This window comes from Physella acuta, unplaced genomic scaffold, assembly GCF_028476545.2.
Source record: "Physella acuta isolate Inbredline_101_S28 unplaced genomic scaffold, ASM2847654v3 ptg002642l, whole genome shotgun sequence".
NCBI classification, from domain to species: Eukaryota; Metazoa; Mollusca; class Gastropoda; family Physidae; genus Physella; species Physella acuta.
This window is the reverse complement of record NW_026734091.1, coordinates 1-23,714: the sequence shown is the minus strand read 5'-3', so window position 1 is coordinate 23,714 and position 23,714 is coordinate 1. Positions and strand designations below refer to the sequence as shown.

Genomic DNA, 23,714 nt, shown 5'->3' with positions numbered 1-23,714 from the left:
CATGAGTTGTATGCTAGTGGCTCATGAGTTGTATGCTAGTGGCTCATGAGTTGTATGCTAGAGGCTCATGAGTGGTATGCTAGTGTATCAGGCTGTATGCTAGTGGTGCATGAGAGGTATGCTAGTGGCTCATGAGAGGTATGCTAGTGGCTAATTAGTGGTAAGCTAGTGTATCAGGCTGTATGCTAGTGGCTCATGAGTTGTATGCTAGAGGCTCATGAGTGGTATGCTAGTGTATCAGGCTGTATGCTAGTGGTGCATGAGAGGTATGCTAGTGGCTAATTAATGGTAAGCTAGTGTATCAGGCTGTATGCTAGTGGCTCATGAGAGGTATGCTAGTGGCTAATTAATGGTAAGCTAGTGTATCAGGCTGTATGCTAGTGGCTCATGAGTGGTAAGCTAGTGGCTCATGAGTGCTATGCTAGTGGCTCATGAGTGGTATGCTAGTGGCTCATGAGTGGTATGCTAGTGGCTCATGAGAATTATGCTAGTGGCTAATTAGTGGTAAGCTAGTGTATCAGGCTGTATGCTAGTGGTGCATGAGAGGTATGCTAGTGTATTCTACTGTAAGCTAGAGGCTATCGAGTGGTATGCTAGTGTATCTGGCTGTATGCAAGTAGCTCATGGGTGATATGCTAGTGACTGCGGTTGTTTGCTAGTAAACGAGTTCTAGGCTCATCAGAGGTATGCTACTGGCTTATGAGTGGTATGCTAGAGGCTAATGAGCAGGATGCTGGTGGCTCATCAGTCGTACACTACGGCACCATCATTTGAATGATCCTGGTTTTTGACCATCACAAAGGTTCCTCAATTGAATGTTTGACTGTTCATATGTTGTATACCTGTATCTCTGTAACATAGACGTGTTAGGTGTTTGGAGAGCTGGCAAAGACTGCAGTTGTTTTATCATCTTGTTGCTTACAAAGATTTTTAAAAATTTGCCTGTACTACAGATATAATCAGATGATTTGAGCTTAGAGATACATGTGATGATCAGTAATAAACGAAATGTCAACAAGAAAATTATCATTGGTTTCATGAACTGTGTGGTGGGCTTTTATTGGAGTTGTGTTGTTATGGTAGGGGGGGGGGCTTTGTGTAAAGGGGGGGGGGATTATAGGTGGGCTTGTGTTGTGTTGACTTAGGATGAGTGGATCATATTGCACGTCTCACATTTTATGAAGGGGCTTTGTCTTATTATGGAGGGTTTTATGTGGGATTTTAAAAAGAGATTTCTTTTCTAGTGGTGGTAGTGTGTGTGTGTGTGGGGGGGGGGGGGTATGTATCTTTATAATAGATTTGTCTAAATGGGATGGGGAGACTTTGTATGATTCCACAAGACTAGTATTGCCGTATGAATTTTTGTTTTTTAATTGGATTATTTACCTTTTGATTGGCAAAGGTGTTTTTTTTAATTGTCCAATGTGTATTTTTTAAAAATTGGCCAATGTTTTTTTTTTTTGGTCAATGCAGGCTTTTGATTAGATAAATGTCGCTGAACATTCCTGACTCATTCAACAGAAAAGATAAAAAACACCAACACAGGTTAAAATTGAAGTTTGTGTTCATTTATCCACATACATAAACCACAAAAAACATGACATACAAGGGAGATAAGGCGAGCAAACAGCTGTATGGCATCACATAATCGGAGTTATCTAACCTTATGATTCACGAAAAAAAAAAATTTGTATATGTAACGTTTTTGTAAAGTTATTTTTAAAGTCAAATTTTTTTATATCTGGATATTTTTTTTTCATAAAACAGAAACACTGGGAGATGTAAAAAAAATATTCTCAGCAGTCTAAAACATTTTAATTTCAAGGAACGATAGAATTATTTTATAAAAGGGCATAGTTACGAAATCATTTGAGCGATCATTCAGACATGAAACATAATCTGTATTCCTATTCAACTAGAGCAGTGAGATGAAACCATTTGGCCAGATTGTTGTAATTTTTTCCTGGCAACTTAATGAGTCACAGACAGCTTGAACCAAACTAGCATAGAGCCAGGTAACTTTTACCTTCTGACGAGTGTCTGTCCTTCACCGCCAATTTAAAAAAAATAAATAAAAATGAATGGCTGTGGTTTCACAAATCGCAACTCGGACAGTGATAAAACAGTTTTGTGATCAACACCTTCCTGTTTTAAACCCCCATCAGATGAATACAGATCTTTTCAAGATCATTCAACAGCATACACACATCTCATTCAAACCGTTTGAGCAAGTGTGAGATCACGTGATAACCATACAAGTTGTTCTGTTCCGCTTTCTCCCCGCTAGACGGCACGCTGTGACGAAGCACCATAAAAGGGCGGTACAATCATATACAACGATGCTAGATATTTACACATATGTGCCAAAATAAAATTAAAAAAAACATGTATGCTTTGATTCTAGGATCCCCTCAAGGCTTCTAATATCAATATCTGGCATACCACAGCCTAATTAGGGGGGAAAAATAAAATTGGGGGAGTTTAAAAATTTAATCAAGATTTAAAAATTAAGTTTCTAGTAATGAACTCACAAGACATTTGAGCATGTCACTGATCCATCAAGGTTTTAATAGCTCTGTCAATTGACTGACACTTTGTAGGTTCTGACAGTGTCAGATGTGTGACACATGGGGGTTCAGTGTTGCTTGACAGGTAACAAAACTTCGAGATGGCATCAATGTAAACATTATTGTGGTAGTGTAACTATATTCTCTGTGCACCTTGATGGAACTTTTGGTCAAGCTTTTTTTTTCTATATTTCATCTGAACCTTGTATTGTGCTTAAATGTGATTGGTCGAGATAGACAACCTATGCAAGAGTGCTTTTGATTGGTCAAAATTGACAATCTACATACGTACATTTGATTGGTCAAGATGGACAATCTACACAATTGTGCACTTTTAGCTGCCTCGTACACTATTGCTCTCGTGAATTTTTTTCCCTTACTTTACACTACAAGTTATAAATACTCAGTTGAGCAGTTAAAAAACAATTTTTCAGATGAAGTTGGTATAATTTTTAGTCTCGATTTCTTCAAATCTGAATAGGATCAGGTGAGACACTTGATGAATGAATAGGTGAGACCGGACGTGAGACAAGGTGAGACAGGTGACAGGAAGTGAAAGCAGAAGACAAAAGCTGCAGTGTGGGTCTCACGTACTCGTCTGCTGAGACAGGAGCAAAAAAAAAATGGTGTTCGTGTTGAAAATGATCAAAGTAACGAAGTCAACTATGATTCAAAGTCTACCGGATGATGCTTCAGTGAGGTTCATTCTTCTAAGTTAGTCGTCTGCAATATTTAGAACCACGTTTACTTAAATCCTCTGCATAATTTGCATCTACATTTTTTAAAAAGACGTGGCTATATTCCAGCAGATGAAAGACTTAGCTGAATGAATCTGAAGCGATTTCCGGTAAACCGAACTGACATGCGCAGAAAGCATGATAGTGATAATTAATTCAACTAGTGGCTGGGCCATCTAGTGACGCTACCCAAAAATAGGTCAAGCTGTTGCTGCCGTAGGTCTTCGCCAAACCACCGCGGTGTGGTTTTGTTTTGGTTTTGGTACCGTGTCTTTTCTCTCCGCTCTTCTTTCTCTTGGCGCAGCAAGCTGTTGGCGAGGCGTGCTCAGGCTGCCTCGCGTGCCGGGAGACAATGGGAATGTCTCCCTCCGCCTATGGGATGGGCAGGGTCAGAAACTTCTGGACCCCAACAATTGGTTGACTGGCCACCTCAGTGCTGACGTCAACACTAGCGGGGGATAAAAAAAAAGATGTCCAGATTACTAGAACAGTGGTTTTTGTTGGTTAGCCGTACCCCCCCCCCCCCCCAGTAGCGTAGCCAGAATCGCCTAATGGGGGGGGGGGGTTCAAATTTTTACCCGGGGACAAACTTTCGATTTGCACCCCCTCCAACTTTCGGTTTGCACCCCCCTCCAACTTTCGATTTACACCCCCCTCATACATTATATATATACTGAGGGGTCTATGGGGGGGGGGGGGGGGGGGTTATAACCCCCCTAACCCCCCCCCCCCCTGCCTATGCCACTGTCCCCCCCCCCTTCCATACATATTCATCTGAATAATATCACGCCTCAACACACAGTGCAACTATCCGATTTCTCTTGAATGTACATTTGTAGACGCAGTCTAATTTTTTAATGCCCAGCATAAATAACTATAGACAAAACAATTGTTTTAATTACTGCCACTGAAATAAATAGAATATTACCCCCTGTCGATTATAAATGAAACTTAGGCTCGGTGGTTAGATTGTATTCCTGTTTGAGTGGCATAATTTAAAACAAATGTTATGTCTATAGCTATTTATACTTAAGGTTAGGTTATGTTAAGGGTCTGTTTGTAATGGTCAGGGGGAAATATTCTACTCCGCATTTTAGTGTACATTTTTACCCCATGCCAATTACAAATCGACCCTTAACCTAACCTAACCTTAAGTATAAATAGCTATAGACATAACATTTGTTTTGAATAACGCCACTTACACCAGGCATAGAATATTACCCCTTGTCGATTACAAACCGACCCTAAACCTAACCTAACAGTAAGTGCAATTAACTATAGACACAACATTTGTTTAAAATTATGCCACAAAAATCCGGTGTACAATATTACCTCCTGCAGTTTTCAAATCAACCACAAACCCAACTTTAATTGTTAGGTTAGGGCTAGGGTTAGCGTTAGTGATAAGGTTGGAAAATATTCTAGGTGAAATAAGATTAACTTATACTTACCCGGTTATATATAGAATGTTTAATAGAAGACACGAAAAATCAAATGATTTTGTACTCAGGTCATTATAGGCTTTCTATAGAATGCCGTGTTTAGTGCTTTGCCGGTAACTGCATGATATATATTCTCTAGAGGGGGGTAGCTGCATTATATATTCTCGAGAGGAGGGAGGGTGGGGGGGGGGGTGGTAACTACATGATATATATTCTCGATAGGGTGTGGGGTAACAGTATGATATATATTCTCGAGAGGGTGGTAACTGCATGATATATATTTTCGAGAGGGGGGTAACTGTATGATATATATTCTCGAGAGGGGGGTAACAGCATTATATATTCTCGAGAGGGGGGTAACTGCATGATATATATTTTCAAGGGGGATTGGTAACTACATGATATATATTCTCGATAGGGTGTGGGGTAAAAGTATGATATATATATATATTCTCGAGAGGGGGGTAACTGTATGATACATATTCTCTAGAGGGGGGGTAACTGCATTATATATTCTCGAGAGAGGGGTAATTAACATAGGGGAAAATTGACGTGGTGCCCTAAACTTATCATCTGGATATACATCGCCGACCCGCCGACCAAAACACTAAACATCTCGATTGGGCCATCTGGCTTACTTCACAAGAGACCTAAATACATAGGGCCAACTATATGGGCGACTGAATATACAGGGCCATTAGGTTATTGATCGGGGGGGGGGGGGGAGTGTAATCTTACGGGGGGGGGGGGGGTAATGACAAGGGGCAACTGAAGGCGTTATCTTAAAAACAAAATTAAATTAGACCTATATGACTATACTAAGACCCTAATATTTAATGCCATATAGACTATTCATATTGAAGCCTGGATGCTTTGTGCCATCTGGCCTACTAACCTAAATCAAAATTAAGGTCTGGATGCATAAATCCTGCCCCAGCAGTTAAAAAACAACCTCAACTAGAAACAAGAAACAGCGGTAAAAATTTATGGCAAACTTTCGACCAAACTGACATCAAACACTGGTGATTTATTGCTACCAAATCTAACCCTGATCGAGGCTCACGATTAACTAGGTCGGTGGCTAAAAATAAATCAGCGGAACTAGACTAAAGACCGAAACAGCAGGTTAATTAGATGGCGTTAAAAACGTTCGAAAAAAATTCCGGCAAACATAATCTTCTAAAAGCCAGCAATCTTTTTAATATTTTATGTCAGCTAACTGTGAGTTTGTCGCGATTAAAATTAGTCCGCGGGATTTAGACTGACCAAATAAACTGACAGCGCGAGAGATTAGATTGGTTACCTGAGAGACCGTCTGCTACCGCTTAATCCCAGCCACGTGTTGTTCACCTGGAGACATAAGCCGGATATTAATAATCTCTTGCAACATTCAGTAGTTATAGAACTGTTACAGGTAAGGTAGTTCATGTTGATAGATGAATGAGTTGATATTAATAATCTCTTGCAACATTCAGTAGTTATAAAACTGTTACAGGTAAGGTAGTTCATGTTGATAGATGAATGAGTTGAACTTAGATAGCAGTTGTAAACTAAATAAAGATGAAAGTTAGGGACGGCGTGGTCGGATAATAGAGCTAACTGATAACTCTAAAGTCCTGAGTTCGAATCCCAGGCTCGAGTCTGTTGTACGTCCTGGAGTCCGCTCAGCTCTGATGGGTACGTGACTAAAGTTAGGGAAACTAAGCGGCTGGGCGTAGTGCTGACTACAATATCCCTCACATGGTTACTGAAACAGATTAACTCTATTTCACCTGCCCCATGTGTCTTGGGCAGAAAATATGATGATGATGATGGTGATGATGATGATGATGGTGATAATGAGGATGATGATGTTGATGTTGGTGCGAAACTTACTTCGAAACTTTGAAAAATTTCTTTGATTTCTGAAGCCAAGCCGAGTCGAGAAACCGCCTTTTCTTCTTCTCGTCGGCAGTGGGCGAGGACGGGGGCGCTTCGCCCTCCGAACTGGTCGACTGGGGCCGGGCCTCGGCGCCCAGCTCAGGGGGCGACGACGTCCTGGTGTAGCCGCCAGAGGCAGACGGCACCTCCGCCCTCGCCGCTGCCTGGGACGACTCGCTGGGGTCCCAGCTGCGGGCTTGTCTGGACTTGCCCGGCGACTCCGCTGCTTTGGAGGCCTGGCCGTACAGCGAGACGCCCAAATCAAAAGAAATGGATTGTTTACAAAGCACGCCTACTGTCCCCATCTTTCCTCTCCCTGCCCCTCGCCTCTCTGGGGAGAGGGAGGATTGTAATCTGGATTTCTCTTCTTTTTTCTCAGACGATGTTTTTCTAGATCTTTCCTTGTGTTTCTTTCCGCTTGAGGAATCAGATTTAGGTGAAGATGGCGGTAACACTTCTATCTCCGACCCTTCTGCCTCCTCCTGTTTCTTCTTCTCCTTATCAGAAACACAGTACGTGGCGGCTCTACTGCGACTCTCGGAGGTTCGATCTGTTGATGGGAGAATCGGCAGCGATTGGTGGCTGCTTGGGCCGGGTTGTGACTCGGGCTTTAGGGACCCGCCCTCATCAGACGACATAGAGGAGATCATCTGGTAGGAGATATCGGACGCCGGGGATGTGGACAGCACCATGGCAACCTCGCAGGACTTCCGGTGCTGGGTTTTCAGAGCACTCGGCGACCCGCGCTGTCGGTCGATTCCGGAATCGGAGAAAGCTCTTTCCGGCGAGCTTTTCGCTGGGTGGCTGAACGTTTCCGCCAGCTTCTTCACGATGCCTTCGTTGGTCAAGTCTTTGAAAGGCGCCATGTTTTTCTGACCGTCTGACCCGCTCGGCGTGGAGAGTTTCCTGACGATCTGGGTGACGAACTCCGAGTGGGTTCTGGGCGAGTCGGTCCTCTGGAGGCTCAGGTCCGAGTTGGTCCGCGACGACCCCGCGCTCCTGACCGGGGTGTTGTCGCGGGATAGACGCGAGACCATGGCGTGGACGTAGGAGACGTTTTCTTTGTTGGGGCTGGGCTTGGCCGGGTCGGGCTTGGGGAGGTACTTCTGCATGATGCGGGTGGCGTAGATCGAGTGGCCGCTCCTGTACCGCTGGCTCTCCTCCAGGAGTTCCGCCGCTGGTTTCAGTCTCCGGACACGAGACACGAGCCCAACCCGCGGTAAATGAAGCGTCGGACTCGGCGTTTTCCGTAATTCAATCGGGCGGTCTTCGGTTTCACAAACTGTTGCCCGCTTTTCAAATCTGTTTATAGCGTCTTGCAGAGGTTTAGACGGAGTTGAGTCTAACACTCCACGGTCCATGTCACCAACGCTTTTTGATCTCGGTCCTTTCTCAGGCGCCGGTGAAGAAGTCGGGGACTGTTTTATAGGCATGCTTTGTTTAGGTAAAGGCGGCTTCCCTCTTGTAGCGACGGGACTACCTTTGGGTGAAATGGCTTGGTACTCTCTGAGTTTCGTCTCTCTCTCTTCTCTCTGACGTCGCAGTAGTTTGTGTTTGCTGAGAGGGCTCCGCGCTACCTTGGAGCCGATCTTGCTGTGGTCACTGATCGGTGGCAGCTCACTTGTCCGTGTGAGCGCTGAACGGGTGTGGAGGCTGGAACCTCCGGATGACCCTTGGTCAGAGTCGGTAATGGTCTCTACTCTAGGCGGGATGTCTGTACACTCCATCACAGATACTGCTGGAAATGTCACGCTTGACTGAGCACGCAGAGCCGCGAGACTCTGCTGTACTGGAATGACTTGTGTAGGGGACTCGGGTGGTTGACCGGGCCCGGGACCAGCTTCAGGGGAAGGGGCTGAAGCTGCTCCTGGGCGCTGAGTTAAAGTGGGCGACCCCTGCTCCACTTCGCTCTTAGCCTTCCTCAGCTGCTGAATCTCTTCGTGAAGAGGCGCCGAATCACAGATGGTTTGAAACTCCGGTTTTCTGATTTGAAACTGCGCTCTCCTCTCGTCGACGCTGATGGTTTTAGCTCTGGCGACGTCTTTTGAAGAATCGGACAGCGATCTAGCTGAGGTCGGCTTTAGTTGTGTACTACTCAAAGTTTCTGTGCTCGGTTTCGAACCTTCTGCTGGTCGCACAGAATGCGGTGATGCTTTCGCGGATTGCGGTAATTTCGTCGTGTCTTCACTACGTTTTGGGGGGAGGAATCTTGGGGCTTTGGGGCTCAGCTGTCTGCACGGACCTGAGGTGGGGGGAGTCTGGAGGTGGGTCTCCGTGTGGTCCGTGGCCTGCTCGTGGCGAGACCTGGGGGTGGAATGTAGCTGGACGCTGGGGGCGTCACCTGCTAGAGCCGAGGGCGAAGCAGGGGCTGAGATGGAGGAGCTTGTGACGGGCGTCAGCTCTTCTGGAAAATAAAATCACATCTACAGGAAAATAAAATCACATCTACAGGAAAATAAAATCACATCTACAGGAAAATAAAATCACATCTACAGGAAAATAAAATCACATCTACAGGAAAAAAAATCACATCTACAGGAAAATAAAATTACATCTACAGGAAAATAAAATCACATCTACAGGAGAATAAAATCACATCTACAGGAAAATAAAATAAAATCAACAAGAAAAAAAAATCACATCTACAGGAAAATAAAATCACATCTACTGGAAAACAAAATTACATCTACAGGAAAATAAAATTACATCTACAGGAAAATAAAATCACATCTGCAGGAAAATAAAATCAATTTTTTGGAAAATAAAATCACATCTACAGGAGAATAAAATCACATCTACAGGAAAATAAAAATAAAATCACATCTACAGGAAAATAAAATCACATCTACAGGAAAATAAAATCACATCTACAGGAAAATAAAAATCACATCTACAGGAAAATAAAATTACATCTACAGGAAAATAAAAATAAAAATCACATCTACAGGAAAATAAAATCACATCTACAGGAAAATAAAAATCACATCTACAGGAAAATAAAATTACATCTACAGGAAAATAAAAATAAAATCACATCTACAGGTAAATAATAATCACATCTACGGGAAAATAAAAATCACATCTACAGAAAAATAAAATCACAACTACAGGAAATTAAAATAGCATCTACAGGAAAATAAAATCACATCTACAGGAAAATAAAATCACATCTACAGGAAAATAAAAATCACATCTACAGGAAAATAAAATTACATCTACAGGAAAATAAAAATAAAAATCACATCTACAGGAAAATAAAATCACATCTACAGGAAAATAAAAATCACATCTACAGGAAAATAAAATTACATCTACAGGAAAATAAAAATAAAATCACATCTACAGGTAAATAATAATCACATCTACGGGAAAATAAAAATCACATCTACAGAAAAATAAAATCACAACTACAGGAAATTAAAATAGCATCTACAGGAAAATAAAATCACATCTACAGGAAAATAAAAATAAAAATCACATCTACAGGAAAATAAAATCACATCTACAGGAAAATAAAAATCACATCTACAGGAAAATAAAATTACATCTACAGGAAAATAAAATCACATCTACAGGAAAATAAAATCACATCTACAGGAAAATAAAATCACATCTACAGAAAAATAAAATCACATCTACAGGAAAATAAAATCACATCTACATGAAAATAAAAAATAAAATCACATCCACAGGGAAATAAAATCATATCAACAAGAAGATAAATCACATATACAGGAAAATAAAATCACATCAACAAGAAGATAAATCACATCTACAGGAAAATAAAATCACATCAACAAGAAGATAAATCACATCTACAGGAAAATAAAATCTCATCTACAGGAAAATAAAATCACATCCACAGGGAAATAAAATAAATCACATCTTTTAAAAAATAAAATCACATCTTTTGGGAAATAAAACCACATGTACAGGAAAATAAAATCACAGTAAAAAACAGCAACAAATATAACGAAATCACATCAATAACGAAATGAAGAAAATACATACACATAAATCTTTTATAACTTATTCCTTGATTCATATTTGACTAAAGTCAGCACACAAAATTTTAAAGTAAACGGAAAAAAAGAATGACAATACAATCATTTTAATTTTTTTTTCTAGATTGGATTGTGTAGGGTTAGGCACTGTGGTATAGTAAAGGTCTTAACAATTAAATAAAAGGTTCGGCTGGAAAAACAGGAAACAATGTATTAATATTTCTTTCAGTTTCTTGATTAGAATGATTACAGGAATTAAATGGGAAAAGGCGGTGCCAACCGAAGCTCTAGAACTATTAAGTCTCCAGGTGCATCCGTTTTAACATTGGCAGATGTTTAACACAACAGCTGATCAGCCTTTGCTAAATGTCTCAAGTATTTTTTTTAACATCGATACTTACATTAATATCCTTCCGTAAGCAAAGAAAAAAATAGATCAAGGTAAAAGCCATCTTATAAAAATATTCGGGTTTTTAATCAAGCCTGTTAATCAGCACTGGAAGTGTGTTTTATCTAATGATAGACAGTCTCTAAAGTGTGTTTTGTGAAATCATAAATAGTCCCTATAGTGTGTTTTATCAAATAACAGACATGAACAAATGACAGACGGACATGAACAAATGACAGACAGACAAACCAAATGACAGACAGACATGACCAAATGACAGACATGACGAAATGACAGACAGACATGACCAAATGACAGACAGACATGAACAAATGACAGACATGAACAAATGACAGACAGACATGAACAAATGACAGACAAACATGACCACAAGCTAGACAGACATGAACAAAAGAACTCACCTGCTATATATGGAATGTTGAGACGTGAGCTGTCGGTTGAGTAAGGTTTGGGTTCGCGTTCTGTGGCTGATCTGACCATGGAGGAGGAGGGGAGCTCCATCTACAGGAAGTGGTGGTATTGTTAAGTGTTGCTATGGCAACTTGACATTGGTCATGTTTTATAAGCGAGGTCAATCAAAAACACATTTGTTTCAATAATAGACACGCGTTTTGGAGTTGTTTTTTTCGTGTTGAACAACTCATAGCTATCTTACATTTGCTAGGAAAATAAAATAGCTTGTAATTTAATTAAACATACAAACGATCTTAAACCAACAAAATTAAATTTTCTATTTTTCGTGAGGGCGAATTTGGGGGCCCCTAAAAATTAGGGGCCTCTTGGTGCTGCCCTGTCAGCTTCCACCCTTTCATAGAACCTTACCATAGCTTGCGGCCTGTGTCTATCTGAGCCGCCGAATGTCTTCCAGCGCTTGAGAGAGGAAAACGTCTTGGCCTCTTGGAACTGGCAGAGCTCCGTCTCACGTCTGCTAATGTCGGCCTGCAGAAGGAGGTTGTTGACCTCTTGAAGCAGCAGTTGGCGCTTGATGCCCATGATCTCACGGTTCCGCTCCAGGTGACTCAGCCTCAGGTTGTTCATCTGCACGGTGAGGATTAAGGCGGGGTTAGGGTTAGATCGTAATGGTTTCGGTAGAGGTTAGATAGGGCGAGCCAGGTTGGTGCTATAGCCAGATGTGATGATTTGGTTTTAACCAGCCACATTAACCACTGGTTATAGTAGCTGCTATAGCCATTTCTCTAACCAGTTCTTTAACCAATAATCTAACCAGCTTCTCTAATCACGTCTCTTACCATTTCTCCAAACCACCCCCTAGCGACTTCTCCAAACTACCTCTCCAACCACTTCTCCAACCACTTCTCCAACCACTTCTCTAACCACTTCTCCAACCACTTCTCCAACCACTTCTCCAACCACTTCTCCAACCACTTCTCCAACCACTTCTCTAACCACTTCTCCAACCATTTGTCTAACCACTTCTCTAACCACTTCTCCAACCACTTTACCAACCACTTCTCCAACAACTTCTCTAACCACTTCTCCAACCACTTTACCAACCACTTCTCCAACCACTTCTCTAACCACTTCTCCAACCACTTATCTAAACATTTCTCCAACCACTTTACCAACCACTTCTCTAACCACTTCTCCAACCACTTCTCTAACCACTTCTCCAACCACTTTACCAACCACTTCTCTAACCACTTCTCCAACCACTTTACCAACCACTTCTCCAACAACTTCTCTAACCACTTCTCCAACCACTTTACCAACCACTTCTCTAACCACTTCTCTAACCACTTCTATAATCACTTCTCTAACCACTTCTCCAACCACTTCTCCAACCACTTTACCAACCACTTCTCTATCCACTTTACCAACCACTTCTCTATCCACTTTACCAACCACTTCTCCAACCACTTTACCAACCACTTCTCCAACCACTTTACCAACCACTTCTCTAACCACTTCTCCAACCACTTATCTAAACATTTCTCCAACCACTTTACCAACCACTTCTCTAACCACTTCTCCAACCACTTTACCAACCACTTCTCTAACCACTTCTCCAACCACTTCTCCAACCACTTCTCTAACCACTTCTCTAACTAGTTCTCTAACCACTTCTCTAACTAGTTCTCTAACCACTTCTCCACCCACTTCTCTAACCACTTCTCCAACCACTTCTCTAACCACTTCTCCAACCACTTCTCCAACCACTTCTCCAACCACTTCTCCAACCACTTCTCCAACCACTTCTCCAACCACTTCTCTAACCACTTCTCTAACTAGTTCTCTAACTAGTTCTCTAACCACTTCTCCAACCACTTCTCCAACCACTTCTCCAACCACTTCTCTAACCACTTCTCTAACTAGTTCTCTAACCACTTCTCCACCCACTTCTCTAACCACTTCTCCAACCACTTCTCTAACCACTTCTCCAACCACTTTACCAACCACTTCTCTAACCACTTCTCCAACCACTTATCTAAACATTTCTCCAACCACTTTACCAACCACTTCTCTAACCACTTCTCCAACCACTTTACCAACCACTTATCTAAACATTTCTCCAACCACTTCTCCAACAACTTCTCCAACCACTTCTCCAACCACTTCTCTAACCACTTCTCTAACCACTTCTCCAACCACTTCTCTAACCACTTCTCCAACCACTTTACCAACCACTTCTCTAACCACTTCTCCAACCACTTATCTAAACATTTCTCCAACCACTTTACCAACCACTTCTCTAACCACTTCTCCAACCACTTTACCAACCACTTCTCTAACCACTTCTCCAACCACTTCTCCAACCACTTCTCTAACCACTTCTCTAACTAGTTCTCTAACCACTTCTCCACCCACTTCTCTAACCACTTCTCCAACCACTTCTCTAACCACTTCTCCAACCACTTCTCCAACCACTTCTCCAACCACTTCTCTAACCACTTCTCTAACTAGTTCTCTAACCACTTCTCCACCCACTTCTCTAACCACTTCTCCAACCACTTCTCTAACCACTTCTCCAACCACTTTACCAACCACTTCTCTAACCACTTCTCCAACCACTTATCTAAACATTTCTCCAACCACTTTACCAACCACTTCTCTAACCACTTCTCCAACCACTTTACCAACCACTTCTCTAACCACTTCTCCAACCACTTCTCCAACCACTTCTCCAACCACTTCTACAACCACTTCTCCAACCACTTCTCTAACCACTTCTCTAACCACTTCTCTAACCACTTCTCTAACCACTTCTCCAACCACTTTACCAACCACTTCTCTAACCACTTCTCCAACCACTTCTCCAACCACTTCTCCAACCACTTCTACAACCACTTCTCCAACCACTTCTCTAACCACTTCTCTAACCACTTCTCTAACCACTTCTCTAACCACTTCTCTAACCACCTGTCTAACTACTTCTCTAACCACTTCTCCAACCACTTTACCAACCACTTCTCCAACAACTTCTCTAACCACTTCTCCAACCACTTTACCAACCACTTCTCTAACCACTTCTCTAACCACTTCTATAATCACTTCTCTAACCACTTCTCCAACCACTTCTCCAACCACTTTACCAACCACTTCTCTATCCACTTTACCAACCACTTCTCTAACCACTTCTATAACCACTTCTCCAACCACTTTACCAACCACTTCTCTAACCACTTCTCTAACCACTTCTCTAACCACTTCTATAATCACTTCTCTAACCACTTCTCCAACCACTTCTCCAACCACTTTACCAACCACTTCTCTATCCACTTTACCAACCACTTCTCCAACCACTTCTCCAACCACTTCTCTAACCACTTCTCTAACTAGTTCTCTAACCACTTCTCCACCCACTTCTCTAACCACTTCTCCAACCACTTCTCTAACCACTTCTCCAACCACTTTACCAACCACTTCTCTAACCACTTCTCCAACCACTTATCTAAACATTTCTCCAACCACTTTACCAACCACTTCTCTAACCACTTCTCCAACCACTTTACCAACCACTTCTCTAACCACTTCTCCAACCACTTCTCCAACCACTTCTCCAACCACTTCTACAACCACTTCTCCAACCACTTCTCTAACCACTTCTCTAACCACTTCTCCAACCACTTCTCTAACCACCTGTCTAACCACTTCTCTAACCACCTGTCTAACCACTTCTCTAACCACCTCTCTAACCACTTCTCTAACCACCTAACCGGCCAACTCACCTGGACTTGTAGTTTCATTGCTTGGCTGTACAACGTTTCAAAATTAGATAAGGCCATCGTCTTCTGACTGTCTTCTTCTGTAGAAAGACAAGACAAAGACGTTAAGATTGTTAGTAGCATTGTACCGAGGCAGTAACATCATTACATGACTAGTAAAAATAGACCGAACACAACTACATACAGCTCAAAACTATGGCGTGAATGTTTAAAAAAAAAATTCTACTCAGTCCGGAATAAAATACTTAAAAAAACTTTTTAAAAAACCACGTTTTTCTTGTGGACTAAAAAGTAGAAAATAAATTTTCATACATTTGATGACAAAAAACGTGGGTACGTTCACCATCAAATTTCCCGACCCATCTGCCCGACCCACGTTTTTTGTCATCAAATGTATGAAAATTTATTTTCTACTTTTTAGTCCACAAGAAAAACGTGGATTTTTAAAAAGTTTTTTTAAGTATTTTATTTTCTCCTTTTTAGTCCGTTGCTACACATGAAAAACGTGGTTTTAAAAAAAGTTTTTTATATAGTTTATTTTCTACTTTATCTAATGACTTGATTAAGTATGACTTGACTAAGTGTTTATAAATACACGGACTAAAAATCTTGAGCGACCAGGATTCGAACCTGGATTGTCGCGGCCACAACGCGAAGTACTAACCGCTATACGATCACGGCTAGCGCGCTCACATCGATTGGGGCCGAAGTAACTGTGTCAATAGGCCTCCAGTCTTGTCGGTATCTTTAGAAATCATGTCCTCAATTTTAGGGTCCTTGGGGCGTAATTAAATTAAGCTAATTACGGTCTCTAATTGCTAGTTTTTATGATTGCATCTGAAATTGTTAGGCGAAAGTAGCCTACATGCCAAATTTCAGATCTCTAGAGCAATCAGAAGTGGGCTAATTTTCGATGTCAATTTTAACAACAAACATCCAAACAAACGCGAAGCTGAGTTAAGAAAAACGTGTTAAAAAAACAACCCTGAAGTTTATAAAAGAAGAAATTAACTTGTTTCTTTCATTTAATTACAACAAAACGTATATCAATATTTACAACTGGTGTCAAATAAATTATAAATAGCCCATTTGTATAAAATACATTTTTATATGAATTCAATTCGCACTTAGGAAACGCTCGCTTAAAAACCCCATCATTTTGTGAGCATAAAGAAACACGGCTTTTATTTCTCACACCTGTCTATAAATGTTACAGGTGTTTTGGTGCTAGTTCAAGTCTGCTGCCTACCTTTAGCCTAGATCGTGACCAGAACCAGAGCAGTTTGTTGGAATTTGATCTTTTCCTATGGCGGAAGTTAGGCGTATAACAGGAACTTATTCGCGAAACAGACGCTTCCCACATGTGGCCAGCTGACTATGTGGGGAGATTTTACCACACGTGGGTATCCACACACTTTTAGACAGAGTTAATTACCACATGTGGATGTGACACCTGTATCAAACCACAAATGAAAAAAAAACCTGTGGCTAGCACCACATGTCGTTACGACTTACCCGTGGCAAGTACCACATGTGGACATCAACACATGTTTAAATGGTGTTAGTTACCACATGTAGATATAACTCGCCTGTAACTGTAAGCCCCACATAAGGACATAACACCTGTAACAAGCCCCATTTAAGGACACAACACATGTAACAAGCCCCACTTAAGGACATAACACATTTAACTAGCCCCATATAAGGACATAACACCTGCCACAAGTCCCATATAAGGACAGAACTGACAGAACCCACCTGTAACAAGCCCCACATTGAACAAAACCCACCTGTAACAAGCCCCACATTGAACAAAACCCACCTGTAACAAGCCCCATATAAGGACATAACACCTGTGTAAAGCCCCACATTTGAACATAACCCACCTGTAACAACCCCACTTTGAACATAACCCACCTGTATCAAACCCCACATTTGAACAGAATCCACCTGTAACAAGACCCACATTGAACATAACCCACCTGTAACAAGCCCCACATTTGAACATAACCCACCTGTAACAACCCCACTTTGAACATAACCCACCTGTATCAAACCCCACTTTGAACAGAACCCACCTGTAACAAGCCCACATTTGAATATAACCCACCTGTAACAAGACCCACTTTGAACATAACCCACCTGTAACAAGCCCCACATTTGAACAGAACCCACCTGTATCAAGCCCCAAATTTGAACAGAACCCACCTATAACAAGCCCCACATTTGAACATAACCCACCTATAAAAAGCCCCATATAAGGACATAACACCTGTATCAAGCCCACATTTGAATATAACCCACCTGTAACAAGCCACACTTTGAACAGAACCCACCTGTAACAAGCCCCACATTTGAACATAACCTACCTGTAACAAGCTCACATTTGAATATAACCCACCTGTAACAAGCCCCACTTTGAACAGAACCCACCTGTAACAAGCCCCACATTTGAACATAACCTACCTGTAACAAGCCCACATTTGAATATAACCCACTTGTAACAAGCCCCACATTGAACAGAACTCACCTGCTACAAGCACCACATTTGAATATAACCCACCTGTATCAAGTCCCACATGTGAACAGAACCCACCTGTATCAAGCCCCACATGTGAACAGAACCCACCTGTAACAAGCCCCACATGTGAACAGAACCCACCTGTAACAAGCCCCACATTTGAACAGAATCCACCTGTATCAAGCCCCACATGTGAACAAAACCCACCTGTAACAAGCCCCACATTTGAACAGAATCCACCTGTATCAAGCCCCACATTGAACAGAACCCACCTGTAACAAGCCCCACATTTGAACAGAACCCACCTGTATCAAGCCCCACATTGAACAGAACCCACCTGTAACAAGCCCCACATTTGAACAGAACCCACCTGTAACAAGCCCCACATTGAACAGAACCCACCTGTAACAAGCCCCACATGTGAACAAAACCCACCTGTAACAAGCCCCACATGTGAACAGAACCCACCTGGAACAAGCCCAACATGTGAACAAAACCCACCTGTAACAAGCCCCACATGTGAACAGAACCCACCTGTAACAAGCCCCACATTTGAACAGAACCCACCTGTATCAAGCCCCACATTGAACAGAACCCACCTGTAACAAGCCCCACATTTAAATATAACCCACCTGTAACAAGCCCCACATTTGAACAAAACAAACCTGTATCAAGCCCCACATGTGAACAGAACCCACCTGTAACAAGCCCCACATTGAACAGAATCCACCTGTATCAAGCCCCACATTGAACAGAACCCACCTGTAACAAGCCCCACATTTGAACAGAACCCACCTGTATCAAGCCCCACATTGAACAGAACCCACCTGTAACAAGCCCCACATCTGAACAGAACCCACCTGTAACAAGCCCCACATGTGAACAGAACCCACCTGTAACAAGCCCCACATTTGAACAGAATCCACCTGTAACAAGCCCCACATTGAACAAAACCCACCTGTAACAAGCCCCACATGTGAACAAAACCCACCTGTAACAAGCCCCACATTGAACAGAACCCACCTGTAACAAGCCCCACATGTGAACAGAACCCACCTGTAACAAGCCCCACATTTGAACAGAATCCACCTGTAACAAGCCCCACATTGAACAGAACCCACCTGTAACAAGCCCCACATGTGAACAAAACCCACCTGTAACAAGCCCCACATCTGAACAGAATCCACCTGTAACAAGCCCCACATTGAACAGAACCCACCTGTAACAAGCCCCACATGTGAACAGAACCCACCTGTAACAAGCACCGCATGTGAACAGAACCCACCTGTAACAAGCCCCACATTTGAACAGAATCCACCTGTAACAAGCCCCACATTGAACAAAACCCACCTGTAACAAGCCCCACATGTGAACAAAACCCACCTGTATCAAGCCCCACATTTGAACAGAACCCACCTGTATCAAGCCCCACATTGAACAGAACCCACCTGTAACAAGCCCCACATTTGAACAGAACCCACCTGTAACAAGCCCCACATTTGAACAGAACCCACCTGTAACAAGCCCCACATTTGAACAGAACCCACCTGTAACAAGCCCCACATGTGAACAGAACCCACCTGTAACAAGCCCCACATTTGAACAGAACCCACCTGTAACAAGCCCCACATTTGAACAGAACCCACCTGTAACAAGCCCCACATGTGAACAGAACCCACCTGTAACAAGCCCCACATTTGAACAGAATCCACCTGTAACAAGCCCCACATGTGAACAGAACCCACCTGTAACAAGCACCGCATGTGAACAGAACCCACCTGTACCAAGCCCCACATTGAACAGAACCCACCTGTAACAAGCCCCACATTTAAATATAACCCACCTGTAACAAGCCCCACATTTGAACAAAACCCACCTGTATCAAGCCCCACATGTGAACAGAACCCACCTGTAACAAGCCCCACATTGAACAGAATCCACCTGTATCAAGCCCCACATTGAACAGAACCCACCTGTAACAAGCCCCACATTGAACAGAACCCACCTTTAACAAGCCCCACATTTGAACAGAACCCACCTGTGTAAAGCCCAAGATTTGAACAGAACCCACCTGTGTAAAGCCCAAGATTTGAACAGAACCCACCTGTGTAAAGCCCAAGATTTGAACAGAACCCACCTGTGTAAAGCCCAAGATTTGAACAGAACCCACCTGTGTAAAGCCCAAGATTTGAACAGAACCCACCTGTGTAAAGCCCAAGATTTGAACAGAACCCACCTGTGTAAAGCCCAAGATTTGAACAGAACCCACCTGTGTAAAGCCCAAGATTTGAACAGAACCCACCTGTATCAAGCCCCACATTGAACAGAACCCACCTGTGTAAAGCCCAAGATTTGAACAGAACCCACCTGTGTAAAGCCCAAGATTTGAACAGAACCCACCTGTGTAAAGCCCAAGATTTGAACAGAACCCACCTGTAACAAGCCCCACATTGAACAGAACCCACCTGTAACAAGCCCAAGATTTGAACAGAACCCACCTGTGTAAAGCCCAAGATTTGAACCCACCTGTATCAAGCCCAAGATTTGAACCCACCTTTAACAAGCCCAAGATTTGAACAGAACCCACCTGTAACAAGCCCAAGATTTGAACAGAACCCACCTGTGTAAAGCCCAAGATTTGAACCCACCTGATTGTGTGGCGTGAAGCAGCATGGTCCTCATCTGATCTACCAACTCCACCAGCTGGGTGTGGACGGTCTCCTCTCCTTCGATGCTCTGCCATTTACCGACCTGCGGGGAGAAAGGGGTCAGATGTCAAGGTCACTCATGAGAAGGTCAGGTACACAAGACTTCCATTGAGTTCAAGAAAATAAAATTTGTTAGGCAACAGGCGAAGTACTTTATGATTGTTTGAAAACAAATTTTTAAAATATATATTATAAAAGGCGTAGCGACCCTTCCCGGCGCCCGGGGACAAACTTTTCGATTTTGCAACCCCCCTCAAGATTTCGATTTGCCCGCCCCCCTCAAGATTTCGATTTGCACCCCCCCTTAAACTTTCGATTTGCACCCCCCCCCCCCCCTCAAGATTTTCATTTGCACCCCCCCCCTTCATCAAGCTTTCAATTTGCACCCCCTCAACCTTTCAATTTATTTTTCCAACCCATTTTGGCGCCCCCTAAGGTCAGCGCCCGGGGACATATGCTCCCCCCCTCCCCCCCCCCCCCCACTCGCTACGCTACTCAATATTATTTTGGTCGATAAATGAACATTAGTAATTTTTTGGTTTAAAATTTCCAAGCGAACATTTAATTGGTTAAAAATAGACATACAAAATTTTATAATTTTAAACAAATATTTCACAGCTTGAAAATTATAAATAGAACAAACTACGAACGTTCTTCATTTGTTGCGGAAGTATAGAATAAATTTTGGAATGGTTGAGCAAAAAGGTCACAATTTTTTTTTTATTTGTAGACAATAATTGGCAAATAAATATCTTTGGTTGAAAATAATATGTCAAAACATTTTCTATTGGTTGAAATAATATGTCAAAATAGATTTAATTGGTTGAGAATTGTCATGTAAATATTTCATTGGCAGAAATATAAAAAGGATACTTTAGCTGGATCACCGTTAAATTCATTTTAAAATAAAAATTGGAACTGTTATTTTCAAAGAAAAATCTTTTTTTTTAAATAAACGTACCGCTGACCAGTGGTCAAGAATGATTGGAACCACTGAAGGCCAATAACCTTTAGCTACTGGCGTCCAGTGAATGTGTCATCTTGGGCATGACCCAGTTAGCAGATGGTTCAACTCGGAGAGAAATAATGGGGGAGAGGTGGGGGGGGGGGGGGATCAGCCGGACGACAGAGAAATGAAATCAATAGCAATGACAAGTTGTGGGTTCCAGGGTTAGCACGATGGAAGGGTGGGGGTGGGGGTGAGGGAGGGGGTGGGTGTGAGGATGAACTGGGGGTACAGTGAAAAGTGGGTGACTTGAGAAATATTAGACAGTGCTCCGTTGTGTGCGTGATTATTTTAACCCACCTGTAACAAGCCCCACATTTGAAATTTATAGGTTTGACAGACAGGTATTTGAAACCACATAAAAGATAATAGCAAAATAAGTTAAAAAGTAGTAGCATTCTGTTAAAGAAAAAAAACCAACGAAACAAAACAAGAATAAACCTAAAAGAAAAAAAACAAAATTCGTTGTGTGAGAAAAAAAGTGGAAAACGAATCCGAAGAATGTTGGATGGGGGTCTTTACAGTGGCATGAAAATGATCGGGCATGTCTTGTGACGTTTGATTGAGTTATTTCCAAGTGTTAATTAAGTCTAATTACAGCAGAGGAAATCTATTACACAAAAGGGGGCGTGACGCTAAATGAACGGGTCACGCAAGCCACTTGCTCACACACATGACAGTGTCACACAAAAAACATGTTCACAAATAAGACAAAAAAAAAGACAATTGCATGATAAAAGAATACATTTCCATGCAAAAGAAATTTTCACACAAACTACAAAGACACGTAACTGACGATTTCATATAAATGCTATACATATGAAAGAATCACACACATGGTAGTTCTCACAATACCAAACATTGAGCTACATTTGAAAATTTAACAGACCAACAAACGAACCAATCTAACAAACACCAACTCACAAAATATCACAAAATGTTTGGAAAGCTACAGTATCGTACACAGCAGCGGATGTGTATATGTATGTGTGTGTGTGTGTGGGGGGGGGGGGGGGTGTATGTGTAGGGGTGTCGGGGTGTATGTGTGTTTGTGGGTTATGTGTGCGTGGGGGGGGGTGCTTTTGGCACTGCATGCGGTAGCCAATATAACACTCGATTTGAAATGTAAAACTAGAATTAATATCAACAAAACAGGAGAAAAAGGGGTCGGCGTAGACGTGTGACGGAGTGTAATTGCTAACCTCCTAAATTCCCGACATCTGACATTCCCCCCCCCCCCCCCCCCCCCCCGGGCAGGCAGATGAGGCTCTAAGCTAGACATAGCAACAACCGAAGTAGGAAAGAAAATAACACTAAAATCAAACAACAGCTGCCTTGTAGATTGTTTTTGAGTGGACGCAAGCCGTGGAAGCACATCCACAGAGATACGCACACTGAAGTAGTATTAAACGGGTTAAATGGCTCATAACATGTTGACAAGTGATACTTGATTGTATTGGAGGAAATCTATTCCAACACTAGAATCAAGAAGAAGAAGTAATACTTAATTGTGTTGGAGGAAAATCCCCAATATAACAATTAAGAACTTAGAAGAATTTGAATATAAAAATAGAAGAATAGAATTTAAGTATTATAGTTGGTCTAGAATTACGTTTTTATTCTCTAAAATCTAATCAAAACTATTCAGTGAAACTTAGTAACAGACAGTATAGAGCTTATCTTACCGCGGCTCTCTTTATATCTATGGCTCCTTACCCCCACACTGACCTCACCACTATTTTACCCACACCTTACCGCGGGAAATATCCACACAGTTCTCTACCATTATCTGACCCCCGTCCTAATTACACAGACCCCCCCCCCCATCTACTTTAAGGCGGCAATATCTCCATCCACACGGTTCCCTACAATACTCTGATCACGCCCTTGATTACAGACCCCCCCCCCCCTCAGCTTACCGCTGCACTCTCCATAGACATGGCCAGTTTCTCCCCAAAGTTCTCCATCAACTTGATCTTCTCCTCCAACTCCCCCATGCTGGTCTGAAGGTCACTGACCTCCAGTTTGACTGGACCGGTTAGCGTCCCACTGGCTAGTTCACGGTGGAACCGGGCTGCGATGGTTAGATAGAAAAACGATAAAATATATTGAAACCGGGCTGCAATGGTTAGAGATACAATAAAATACATTGAAACCGGGTGGAATGGTTAGATAGAAATACAATAAAATACATTGAAACCGTGCTGGAATGGTTA

The 23,714-nt window shown here is 42.3% G+C and overlaps 1 protein-coding gene across 1 annotated transcript; it reads right to left on the bottom strand.

Annotated features, from left to right (window-relative positions):
• Positions 1-1,546: 1,546 nt before the first annotated feature.
• LOC131933821 (serine/arginine repetitive matrix protein 5-like) lies at positions 1,547-23,572 on the bottom strand (the record flags this gene model as incomplete). Its single annotated transcript, XM_059290377.1, has 8 exons — positions 1,547-3,752; positions 6,050-6,096; positions 6,622-9,070; positions 11,481-11,580; positions 11,902-12,117; positions 15,267-15,343; positions 20,433-20,535; positions 23,418-23,572. Coding segments are annotated over 7 exons (3,104 nt in total), but the record flags the coding sequence as incomplete, so codon positions are not given.
• Positions 23,573-23,714: the final 142 nt, after the last annotated feature.